This window comes from Perissodus microlepis, chromosome 23, assembly GCF_051167445.1.
Source record: "Perissodus microlepis isolate ML-2025 ecotype Zambia chromosome 23, ASM5116744v1, whole genome shotgun sequence".
In the NCBI taxonomy this organism is placed as follows: domain Eukaryota; kingdom Metazoa; phylum Chordata; class Actinopteri; order Cichliformes; family Cichlidae; genus Perissodus; species Perissodus microlepis.
The window spans coordinates 2,016,432-2,029,692 of record NC_140482.1 but is presented as its reverse complement, the minus strand read 5'-3'; the positions used below and the strand labels follow the sequence as shown (position 1 = coordinate 2,029,692).

Below are 13,261 nucleotides of genomic sequence, written 5' to 3'. Positions count from 1 at the left end.
CATAGAAGGATGCCAACAGTTATTGATACAAGAAGAACACAAAACTAAGTTTTTAAACAGTGAAATTACAATTCACACAACTACACTTAATTTTCTATTTGTTTGTTTAATTGTTATATTATTTCAATATCTTACATTTTATGTATTTACCTTCTTATTCTCTGAATTTGTCAAATTTAAGTACATAAAGATCTTTTGTAGTAACATGTTTCCATATCATTGGTTTATTTTAAGTGTTTTTCTTCTTCATTGTCTGTCTGGTGTGTAACATTGTTGTTAATGCACAATTTGCACAGTTAAGCAGCATGATTCATTATTGAAGAATGTCATAAACGGTTTAAAGTGCCTTTATTATTACTTTTTGACAGTCTTCACTAAACGGTTCTCAAATTTAACTTAATATCTGAGTGTCTCTTAGCTTTCAACCAGTTGGTTAGTCCATTTTTTTCCTCATTAAGTTGACTAAGAAATTGGTTGCCCTGAACATCCATAATAGCCATTTATTTACAGGCAGCGTCTACTAGTCCAAATCAATGATCCCCAGTTAAGTTCTGAATTGGCCTTTTCCCGCTCCTATTTTTAAGCATATTAAAGGACAAAATCAGCAGTGTCATCCTAACTGAGTTATGATCTGCACACAGTTTTACTTATTTTACTTAAATTCACCATCTCATATTTACAGCAACTTAATCTTGTTACTGAATGCTCCTCTCTGCCCTAAGTCCTCTATAATAATAATTAAAAGAGCTAAATAATCAGGGAAAATCTTGATGTTCATTTGAATGGGACATATACATGTCACCACATGCAGTTGGATCATCGCGTAGGAGCCAGAAGGCAAACGGAGGATGAGACTCGATATCAGGTTAGTTGTGAGCCACAAGGTATATTTTCTTTGTTTTTTTCTTCCTTTTTTAAGTTTGTATGTGTTGTTGTTGCTTTGCTCACTAATTTTAGGTTTTTCCTGCTCCTAAAAAGCCTTGAAGAATGATTGGTCAGTAGTTTGGGCAGTAAGTCTGTGTTACTGCGCTTGTGTATTTTCCTTTTCTTTCCCACCAAAATCTGACAGAAACATATTTTGGGTAAATTACTCAGGAAAAACTCTGAAACAGCAGAAAGCTTTTTAACAAAAAAAAAAAATCAGTTAATTAGCCAATTTTACTATGAATCTTACATTTCTGACAAACACAAAAAACATATGATATATGATATTGATCTCTGATCTTCATTATATATAAATCCTATAGATTTCCTCCCTGATCGGGTCTGAGATGCAGCGCAGCACGTCTCAGATGGGCCTCTCTTCCGAACATTAGGATACTCGTGGGGGACGCTTCGGTGTACCAGGTAAAATGGTCAGTGACCACTAGCATGTCACTCCCAGTGAACCTGGTTGAACTAGTAAACGCACCCTGGTATATTACCCACACTACGTTTTTCAGGCATTGCTTCAGTCATTGAATTCTTGCTGTCCTGTTATTTTTTTCCAGTTGGTGCAGAGCACCCATAATTTTGAAGTAATGACAATAAAAAGTTGTCCTATTGTTTTCTGTTTGCTCTCTGTGCTTGGCCTCTGTCTGAGGCTGGCACCTTTAAACTTTCCACAAACTTCTTCACATTCTTCTACCATCAATCAGGTTCAGTGGTGCTCTTGTATCACCAGCAGAGATTCTTCCCCGTCACCTGATTCATGCAGGGTCCAAAGCTCACCTGCTGCAACTGGCATTAGGCCAGTTAGGCATCATAAACTAAAAACTTTACACATCAGGATCCCAGCAGTGCCTCGATTTATGTAACACTGTCTATGGACTGACTGCAGCGCCCTGGGTTCTTTTCCCTGTAACAACAATCAATATTAATATACCAAAAACATCCTTTAGCTTCTAATAATATACTTAATAATCCAAAAAAAAAAAAAAAAAACAAGAGGAAAAAAGTGCAATATTATGGTTTATTTACCAAAAGTAGGCAACACAAAAGAAAATAATAATATGTATTTGGTCCTTAGAGCAATCATTTAGGCAAAGAGTGTCATCAGTAAAACTAAACAAGATTAATGCTCCAGTGCAAGTCCTTGTAAACCAGGATTATTCTACCAATAACTGGTAAACCTTTGGCTAACATAGTAGTTGATTCCCAACCCATTCAGCACCCCGGTGGAAATAAATCAACTGAGCAGAACTATTACTTCAGTATTAAACACATTTACATTCGTGTGCCCAGGTGAACAAAAACTAGATATGTATATGTAAAAAGATGGCTATATTCAACTAAACTAGCCGTTACAAGCATGAGCAGACAATGCTCAATTATGATGGGTGTTAATGAGCATGTATGCTAGTGTGCAGCCCTAGAACAGGTTTACTAACAGACTCTCAACAGAAGTGCTGACTCACAGTCAACATTTCTTTGTTGTTGCTAGAGGTCCTAAAAATTGTGTTGTTGTCATTTGGCAGTAAAGCAGGAAACGACTGCAAAGATTTTTGCACAAATCCTCAAAAACTTCAACTTTGCTTTGGCAGAAAAAGACACTAAAACAGTCCAACTATGCATCAAAATAAAAACAGCACTAGGCTCTCTAAACTGAGAGGCTACTGTGAGGTCGGTCCCCAACAGAATTTCAGAGTCTCTCAGAAGCTTTAGTAGCTAGTTGCTACCTGTGTACAGGGCGGGCCATTTATATGGATACGCTGTAATAACATGGGAATGGTTGGTGATATTAAAGTGCTGTTTGTGGCACATTAGTATATGTGAGGGGGCAAACTCCTCAAGATGGGCGGTGACCATGGTGGCCATTTAGAAGTCGGCCATCTTGGATACAACTTTTGTTTTTTCAATAGGAAGACGGCCATGTGACACATCAAACTTATTGGTAATGTCACAAGAAAAACAATGGTGTTCTTGGTTTCAACGTAACTTTATTCTTTCCGTCAGAAACTTGTAAATAACTCACGAATAACTGCATGCGCAGTGCCTTTGTTTTCATACGCACACGTCGGAAAAAGCATGGCGGCGAAAGCAAATCGTTGAATGAAACGGATGAACCAGAACTGGTTTGTAAAAATGCTGCAACTTCAGTGGTGTGGAACTGGTTTAGGTTTCGTCCGTCAGATACACAACAAAGCACTATTTTTGGTAGAGCATGCTAGCGGGCCGTCGTTATTACCGTGTTGTTTGAAAATACGGCACACTTAAAATCAATCCTTTGATTTTTCTGAAAGTTGACAGAGCCCCTTATAATCCCGTGTGCCTTATGTATGAATTCTGGTTGTGTTTACTGACCTCGAAACGATTTTATGTACACGGCGCTCGAAAATCTGTCAAACGTTTCAGTACGACTTTGCTAAGCTACGAAGCCGCACCGCTTGATGGATTGTCGGAGCATTACGGCTGTCGTAGGCAGGAGCCTCGCGGAGTGATACGTACTGTGCTTCAACATAATATTACCGTATTGTGTGTGTTTAACCTCTTTTTAAGTTTTGTGGATATTATACATGGTTATGCTGAGGATATGTCGGCCAGTTTCCACTGGAAATGCCTTTTGGTTAAACTGTCAGGAATTTGCATTTGCACTGTTAATTTAACTTTAATGCACATAAAAAAACAGCTGCTTGTTTAAGTGAAAATACATTGATGTTTTTTTTTCACTAATAAAGTTGTGGCTGCTCTAGTGTATACGGGGTACAGTGGTCACTAACTCAGCATTAGCATGATTTTATTTTTTTTAAGTAAACAGACCTGTTTGACATTCGACCACTGTTAAAAAAAATGTTCTCATATAGCATTTTTCACAGATAAATGTCACAAAGTCTTCACAATAAAACAAAAAACTCAGATTAATTAAAACATAAAACAACAAATTAATTGTTGTCTGTATAGAAGTGTCTTCAGCTGCTTTTTAAAAGAGTCAATGGAGTCTGTACAACTTAAAGACAACTGAAGAGAACTGTATAGCCTTGGTGCCTGAAAAGCCCAATCCTGGCGTGTTTTGAACCTTGCACATGGGACCAACCAAGCATGAGGTTTCAACAGGTCAGACTTTTACTGGGGAGCTTCACCACGTACAGCCCTAAAAGTTAAAACTAAAATTTGAACATTTATCAGCAAACAATGAAGAGAAGCCAAAAGGTAATATGCAATCTCTTGTTAGTGCCAGTTAAAAGTCTTGTCGCAGCTTTCTGTACAGTCCAAAATCCAGAGTTGATTTGGAGAATCGATTCTCAAGCAACACCGAACTGTCAAATATGACGCCCAAATTTGAGACTCGACTGAACAGAAGAGCCGAAAAAACCCACTGATATTCCAACTTACCCAAAAGGAATATAAAAGGAGCCCGATATCGACCGCCCACTTACCCCACGTCGTAATAAGACACCGAAGAAGAAGAAGAAGAAGGAAGCATCCAGGGTAGCAATTCTTGTTTGTGTTACACTGTCATCGACTTTAAACTGGTGTAATTTTGCAATTGAAACTATGATATATCCCATGATATTGATGGACAAAGTTGTAGAAAATAGTGCAACTCGTTAAGATAAATTACCTATTATTACAAAAGTACAGCAGACTGAATGCACAGTCTAAACAAACACTGTTACTGTAGAGCTGCAGAAGGAAGAATATTTCAAGAATTCAATAGAAATTCAGAACTTGTAACAGCTTGTAATAAAAAAAATGTAATTATGATAAAGATAAACAAAGATTAAGCAAGCTTTGAAAGTAAAGTATAAACAATATTTATTATTTTTTAAAGTGTTTTATGCAAATGGAAATGTGTTGTTCATATGTTTGAGCTTAAAAAAAAATGTTTTAATTTGAAAGATATACTGGTCAAATAATCCGAATACCTTAATAATCCCTAAGTATATGTATGTATTATGTAAATAAATAAATATAGGAACACTTTGGAAAACACATCTGATCTCCATCCATCCATTCTCTTCCCTGTATCCTTATCCAGCTCACAGTAGGTGCATGAACCTATCCCAGCTACCACAGGGTGAGAGGCAGAGTACACCCTGAGAAATGTGCCAGCAACAAAAGAGTCTTGAAATGAAAAATATACCCACAGAACTCCTGAAAAAGTAGTGAAAAAATAATGTGGCAGACTAGTCCATTTTTCAGACATGGAACTGCAACAACCCAAAATGGCACTTTGTATGGCCACCGCATGCTTTGATGCATGCCTGACAGCAGCAGAGCATGCTCCTAATCAGATGATGAATAGTGTCCAGGGGCATTTTTTTCCCAGGGTATCACTGACCTTCTAGAACAGGGGTGGGCAATCTCAGTCCACGAGGGCCGGTGTCCCTGCAGGTTTTAGATCTCACCTTGGGTCAACACACCTGAATCACATGATTAGTTCGTTACCAGGCCTCTGGAGAACTTCAGGACATGTTGAGGAGATAATTTAGCCATTTAAATCTGCTGTGTTGGTTCAAGGACACATCTAAAACCTGCAGGGACACCGGCCCTCGTGGCCTGAGATTGCAGACCCCTGGTCTAGACAGTGCGTTTCTGATCCGTTAGACATTTACACCAGTCGATCACTGGAGGTCGATTTGTAGGCTCTGGTACTGTTTATTCTATTTCTTGCTGCACAAAGAAGCAGATACTGCTGAAATCTTACCAGCCACTTTAACCAGATTACCAAGTTTGGTCTTACTGGTTAAAAACAGATTACCGTACCAAGCTATGATACAAAACATTCAAACAGATTCAACAGGTATCACCTCCACTGTATGTAACTGTAGGTTGTGGTCCTGAGTGTGATTACTGTGTTAGACTCTGCACAAATGAACCACACCACGAGTAAAACGAGCCAGAGTTAAATTTAAAAGGGCCAAACACCAAAGGTTTGGAAACATCCTTAGAAACTTTGATCATTGTGCCAAAACCACAACCCAGTTATCTGCTGTCCCATTTAAGAAAGCAAGCTATTTAAATATTTACAAAAATACAAAAAGAATTGTTAATAATTAGTAAAGTAAAAGTATAAAAGTGTAATAAGTATAAAAAGCAATAATAATAATAATAATAACACCTGTGCTAAAGTAATAAAAGCTGTTGTAATTTTTCCCAACAGAACAGGGAGCAACTGATTAAAAATTAAGAAGCTTTTGTCTATTAAATCTTTCAAAAGTAATCCATGAAGTCAATCTGGCATGTTGTCACAGTTACCAGCTACCTGTGTCATGCCAGAGAAACGCCCACCATCTTTTTCTGTACCTACGGGCCCAGCTCTATGAGGTTACCTTGAATTGATACTAAGCTAACTTCAGCTTTGTTCTACTAGTTCACGCAAGAGTAACAAATAAGAGATTTATGCAGAGTAACTGGTGATAAAGTGGTAATTAAATTTGTTTTCCAGTTTCTCACCAATGTGGTATAAGCCGATCCAGTCAGTTGCATCAACTTCCTCCTTTATGTCCCAGGAGATCACCAGGTGGCTGTGACCCAGAGTCACCTGGTATGTAGAAGCTGTGAGCGATGACCGACTTTCTGAAGTCACCAGGTCTGTGTCACTATTGGCCCGCTGAAGCCCCAGTCCTGCTGTTTCTGGCTGATTCCCTGATGACATTGTAGAGGAGGTCGAGGTCGAGGCTCCGATTGGTTCCTGCACTGACAAGCTGCAGACGTTGTCAGGCCCGATCGTGTAGGGTCGGGTATGTGGAGTGCGTCGACGCACCGCCAGCAGGTGTTCCCTGGCACTGCCACTAGGTGATGATGAGGATGATGAAGAGGCAGTGGCAGCTGTTGCCATGGTAACAGTAGAGCGAGGTGAAGGGAGGGGATGAGAAGTTAGGGGGTTAGGTGATTAGCTAGTGGTGCTGGTGCTGGTAGTGGTGAGTGTGGGGATGTAAAGGTGAAGATGGTGATGATAATGGTGGTGGATGTGGTGGTGGGGGGGGTGACTATGGACAGGGGCGAGGGGGAAGGACAGCAGATGCAACAGAAAGGCGAATGGTGGTGACAAAACAAATGGACTGAAAAAAGAAAACAAATAAGGAAGTGGAAACGATGAAATCAGAGTATGAATAGCAAGAAATAAGACCAGCGACCTTTAGCTTAAACAAATGCAAAGGTAACAGGAGAAAAGGGAAGAAGAGGTGGAGGCAACTCTTCATCAGAACGGAATATTTGGAGCAGTGCAACTGTAGTATAAAATAAAGGGAACTGCTTGGATCATATTTCCACTGAAAAAATCTTCTGCCCCGGTGGCAACATTTAGGACAAGGCACTTGAGAGTTTGCAGTTTCCACAAGCTATCATTGAAAAGAACGTAAAGTGTTGGTGGCTGAAGCTTCTGTAAGCAGTCATTTATATCCTGTCATGTGACACCAGTCCATTTTAACACACACTTAAGTGCCAACAGTACAGCAGCCTCTTGCTTAAGAATTAGTTTGCTTGAAAGTTTGAAAGGTTGAAAGTCATCCAGCCACACATTATAAAAAGAGAACCATGGAGGTGGGACAGGGGCAAAAAAGATGCAGGAGGAAGGATAAAGATGAAGCCAAGATGATGCCACTTGTATGTCCAGGTAGGAGGAAGCGATGACGGGGGTGGTCCTACAATCCACAAGGACTGTCAGGGATGAAAGGAGGCTGGAAACCTAAAGGAGAGAGAAAAAGAAGCAGCTGATTAAACAGGAAGAAAACAGGAATGAATTATCTTTCGTCATAATCTTTTGTGTGCTTAGTGGGTGATGTCACCTGAGACGACTGTCTGGATAATAATCCGTCAGTTTAAAATCATTTAAACGTTACTAGAGCCACTTGCAACACATGCAGAGCTTTGATAACAACAAACATGCAGCAATTAGTACAAATGTAATGTCTAAGGGTGCTTAGCGATCGGGGGCGGGGGATCATTTCACCATAAACTGGCTGGGACCAGTTGCTCCCTGCAAGATTTCACACAGAGGAGTTAAAGGAATTATAAGAAGAGTTGTCCAAGAGCCAAGGAACACTTGTGGAGAGCTACAGAAAGAGCTGGAATCAGCAGGTACATGTTTACAAGAAAACTATAATTATGCACTGTTACAAATAACTTTATGGACATCTGTTGTTTGATTTCTTTGGATGTGATTGGATTGGATGAGTTATTACTGACATGTGGTGAGAGTTTAATTTCAATAGTACCTTTGAGAAATACATTTACTCAAAAAAATGGTGACATATTCAGTACTTATTATTATCTACATGATACATTAATGGGAAGAAAAGCCAAAAATCATCCTGACACTGGCAAAGGCATCAACTACAGGCCACCACTATAGCATCATCTGCCCCTAAATTAAGGAAAATGATAAATTATATATGAAGCAGCTGGAAGTGCTTTCAGCCTGCAGGTAAAATAAGTATTGTGTTGTGGTGCAATTTTCTGGCAGCAGGGACATCACAGTTAAATTATTAACTCTAAATTATTAAAAACTGTGTTCAACTTGAAGAGTTTCTGGTTAACCTAAAGTTAGAGCTGGGCGATAGAACGATAACGATATGTATTGCGAAATAACTTTTTCTCGATAGAAAAATGAAACTATTGCGATAGACCAATACAAATTAAGCAGCACAGAGCCGAACCAATCACAGCCGCAGCGTCACGTCACGTAACTTGTTACGTACAGCTCAAGTGCCAAGCCGCACATGTGTATTTGTTTGGGAAGCAGCCAGCCGCCGTGCAGCCGGGTAATGGAGGAAATGACTAGAGAAAAATCAACCGAGAGCTTGGGTGACCAGGTTACCGAAGAGAACACAGATGACGGTTCCAACGCCGGAGAGATTGTCGAAAGGAAAGGCCAGAGAAGTTCCGTAGTGTGGAGGTATCTCGGCTATTTGAAGTCTGACAAAAAACAGAGTAGCGCGCACTGTAAATTGTGCCGAAAGCAAGTTCCCACAAAGTCTGGAAATACAACAAACCTTTTTTATCACCTGAAGCAGTGCCACCCACTAGAGCACGCTCAATCTCTGACTGAAAGCGCTAATTCGTCATCGAAAACAACCAGGGGAATCCCTGCGAAGCAGCAACAGTCAATTGAGTCGGCTTTCTCCAGCGTCTTACCATATGACAAAAACGCTAAGAGACATAGCAACATAACGAATGCCATAGCTTACTGTCTTGCTAAAGACATGTTACCAATAAACACGATCGACAATGAAGGATTCAAGCAGCTAATTAAGGTAATGAGAACCTTCACAGACATAATTAAGGTAATGGATCCTCGTTACCAACTCCCTGGACATAAACATTTCTCTCAGACAGCGCTTCCAAGGCAATATTATATAAGTTAGTCAATTTTGTCTCTTCTTCTGTAAAATAAACTAAGATTTATCTTTAGAATTAATATTTTGTTTCTAAGTGGAACTGACAATTTAGAAGTCTGTTTTGTTCTATTTTGAAACTTAAATGCTTTAGCGGCTGCCTTTTGTGTAGTTTGTAATATTTGACTTTATTTTGCCTAAACTGAAGCCTCATTTTAAGTACATCTGCCCTGTTGAACTTATTATGGGAAATAAATATTTAAATCAAAACAAGCTGCTGATTATTTCACATTTTACTTGTGAGCAACAGCACATTTAAATCTTAGAAATATAGTTATTTGGCTTATATCGTGATATATATCGTTATCGCCTGAAATGAAAAAAGCATATCGTGATATGAAAAAAATCTTATATCGCCCAGCTCTACCTAAAGTTAATAGCTAATTTTTTATAAATCTGGAGCAAGTGTGTGGAAAAAGAACTGAGCTCGTCGACAGCACCCCTCACAGGGACGCTACATAAATAGCTGCAGCATGATTAGAGAACAATAGAGGGGTCCTGCCAAAGGGAACAGCTTCCTGTTCCCAGCACACCCACCACATTCCTCCATGCCACTTTGTGTCTGTTTGTTTTTCAATGCATTGCTCTGCTCGAGCTTAGAAGCACAACAAAGTGACTGAGTGTGACAGACTTGATGGCACTCCAATTATTTAATTAACTGTCTGCACATAATTGAGACAACACGATCAATCTGAGAGATGTCAGGACAAACTAGAAATGCAGACAACAAATGCTTTTATCTGAAGCAGTGCACTGATTGCTTTGCTTTTTTAAGTCATATAGCAGCTGCAACACTGTATCCAGGCCACAATGGGAACTTAATGTACCCTTCCAATAATTAAAATGGATGCAAATAAAGTCTAGAAAGATGCATTCTGGACAGATACGTACATGTTTACATTGACACTGAAATGCATTTGAAATAATTCAAATGTAACTCATATTGTACACAAACAGGCCGGATTTGTAGTTCAGATTCTGTAAACTTACCTAAACAACAATATTGTCCAGCCATAAATATTGCCAGTGTAAATTTGGCTATTACAGGATTTGCTCCTATGCATTTCGATGCTGAATATCCCCAAAGATGGGAGCATGAAATTGTCCAAAATGTCTTGATATGTTGAAGGATTAAAACTTTTAACTAGAACTAAACGGCCGAGCCCAACACCTGAAAAACAGCCCCACACCATAATCCCCCCTCCACCAAACTTTACACTTGGCACAGTGGGGTCAGACCAGTACGTTTCTCCTCCATCAGACTGCCAGATGGGAAAAGTGTGATTCGTCACTCCACTGCTCTAGAGTATAGTGGCGGCATGTTTACACCACTGCATCCAACGCTTGCATTGCACTTGATGATGTAATGCTTGGATGCAGCTGCTTGGTCATGAGGCTCTCTACACACTGTTATTGAGCTAAAGCTCCAGAGCTCTATAGCATGCATGTCACTTGCATTTGCCACTAAAACAGACCTGGAGTAAAACATATTAAGCCCAAGCAGCCCATAGTTCTCTCTGAATATGCTACCATCCTTCAATGTGGAGTCTGTCTACTCACAAATGCCAGGGAACAAAGAAGCAGAGCTGCCACAGAGATGCTGAGCTCAGGTTAAGTTGAAAAAGAGTTTTTTCCTAGCATCCAAAACAGAAGCGCTTGTTACTGTAATCAAAATCCTTTACTTGGAAAAAGCAGGTGGGAGTTCTTAATTAAACCAGCTTTTCAAAAACTTAAATATGAAGAAAAGTTACTTTGAAGCTCCTCCCATCCACTGCAGTTCATGTTACACAGTGAAAAATCTACAGTAACGCTACAGACGTTAAATTAAACCATATGTACGCAGATGAACTATTAACTTAGTGTGACATAATGTTTAAAATGGGCATCTTTTGTGTCATAGTGATACCTGCAGTAACCAGGCCTGCTTGACCATCTATATTTCAAGGCTTTAGTAACATTGTTTTGTGGAGTTATAGAAATATAAATATATAAAAATTACATTTATTAAGTTGTGTTAATGTTTTAAAATATAAAAATAAAATCCCACACCCTCCCAACATGCCCGTAAAAATATACATGGGAGAGTAAAACGCCACTGACCTGGTGCTGTTAGGCAGGACAATAAATTATTAACATTGAAACCTAATGTTGCATCAAAGCACAGCGTATTTTCATACTCATTCAAAAACACACAGACGCGCGCACACACACACACACACACACAAAAAGCATATACCCATGAACATACACCCACTTTATCTCATCCAGGAGCCACAACACTCTCAGAACTGCTTCTGGCTCCTCAGTATTTAAGAAAGCATTTCAAGGAGAGTAAAGGCTATTTTATTTTGTGCTTTAGTTTAAATGGTATGTAAACCTTATTTTATTTGACATTAATGTGTTTGTGAATATTTATTTTTGCATTTAGGGAAATGATTTCTACAAAAAAAATCAAATTTTTAATCAAAGGAAGGGTTTTCGCTTTTTTAGCAGATATTGTATCCTGTTAAACTGTTACAACGCTTGAATTCTAAACTGGAACCAATAAGCAGTTATATTTTAAAAGACATGTAGGGCTTTTTTCCTTTTGAATATTCACTGTTACTTGCTTAGTAAGTATTTCTTATGTGATTACTTGACAGAGTAATAAACAGAAAACTCACTAAAATAATCAACAGCTGCAACATAATACAAGATTTGAACTGCAGCCAATTTGATTGGCTGGATGTTGATGTAACTGGAAATAAAAACTACTCACAGTTTTAATATTACCCACAGACTAGAATCAGCCGTTTACTGAGGTTTGTGTTTAAAATCAAAAAAGCAAATTAGAAAAGACAATCAGGAATCTAATTCAAGTAAAAACAGGGCAGGATGTCCTGCAAAGGAAGTGGTATCAAGTATCAAGTCAAGAGCCCCAGCTGTCCAAGGTAGGCTCAGTACACTACAGAACTCAGCAGTGCTGCCAGTTTGCTAGTGAAAAAGTCACACATTCACCCAAGGAAAGAAAAACAAGTTGCCACTCAACCTACAAACAGAACCTTGGTTTATACTACAGTTTACTGTATACAGATTACACAGTCAGGCTCAGATCCTGAGTAGACAAGTGGACATGGTGAACAAATCAGAACTGCAGTGCACATTCAGGTCAACCTCAGAATAAGCCCCGATCCCCTGCTGAGTTTGTAAATGTGTACACAAAGTCATTCTCTCTCTTTTTTAGGACAATTTCATTTAATGACAGAGTCAAGAAAGGAAATCATTACAGAAAAGTTATAAACTGATCTGCATGTCACTGAGTGACCTAAGTGATGGTGAAGCACACCTGTCGACAGATTCAATTTCATCTATTTCAACTTCTCCAAAACCACAAGAAGACCAAACAGCTGTGTCAGGGACAAGCTTCTAGACGTGCACAAGGCTAAAACAAACTACAAGACCACCAGCAAAACATTCGGTGAGGTGGTGATAACTGGTTTTTTTTAGGATTATTAGAAAATGTTAGAAATATAAAATGACCATCGATCTCCAGACCATCATTGGGAATGATCATGAGAAATGTGCTACTTCAACGCAAAACTACACTGAAGGAGCTTGTTGATGATCTAACGGAAGTTGGGTCTCCAGTCACCAAGAACACTACTGGTAACACACTTTGCTGTAATAGACTGCAGCACCTGCAAGGCCCCCTGCTCAAGAAGGTACGTGTACAGACCCATTTAAAGTTTGCCAGTTAACCTTTAAACGATTCAGAGGTTTGGGACAAAGTGCTGTGGTCAGATGAAATCGGGCGCTTTGGCATCAACTGTGTTTGGAGGCAAAGAAATACTGAGTATGACCCAAAGAACAACATCCCCACCATCAAGCATGGAGGTGGAAACATGTTTGGGGCTGTTTCTGCTAAGGGGGCAGGATGGCTTCACTGTCCCATGTACTGTAAAGTC

The 13,261-nt window shown here is 39.3% G+C and overlaps 1 protein-coding gene across 1 annotated transcript in view; it reads right to left on the bottom strand.

Annotated features, from left to right (window-relative positions):
• hecw2b (HECT, C2 and WW domain containing E3 ubiquitin protein ligase 2b) overlaps positions 1 to 13,261 on the bottom strand; it is a 71,878-nt gene that overhangs the window by 57,503 nt on the left and 1,114 nt on the right. Inside the window, exon 2 of the mRNA XM_084922591.1 lies at positions 6,376 to 7,609. Within this exon, the coding sequence (XP_084778717.1) occupies positions 6,376 to 6,760 (385 nt within the window). The 5' untranslated portion in view covers positions 6,761 to 7,609. The remainder of the gene's footprint in view (positions 1 to 6,375; positions 7,610 to 13,261) is intronic.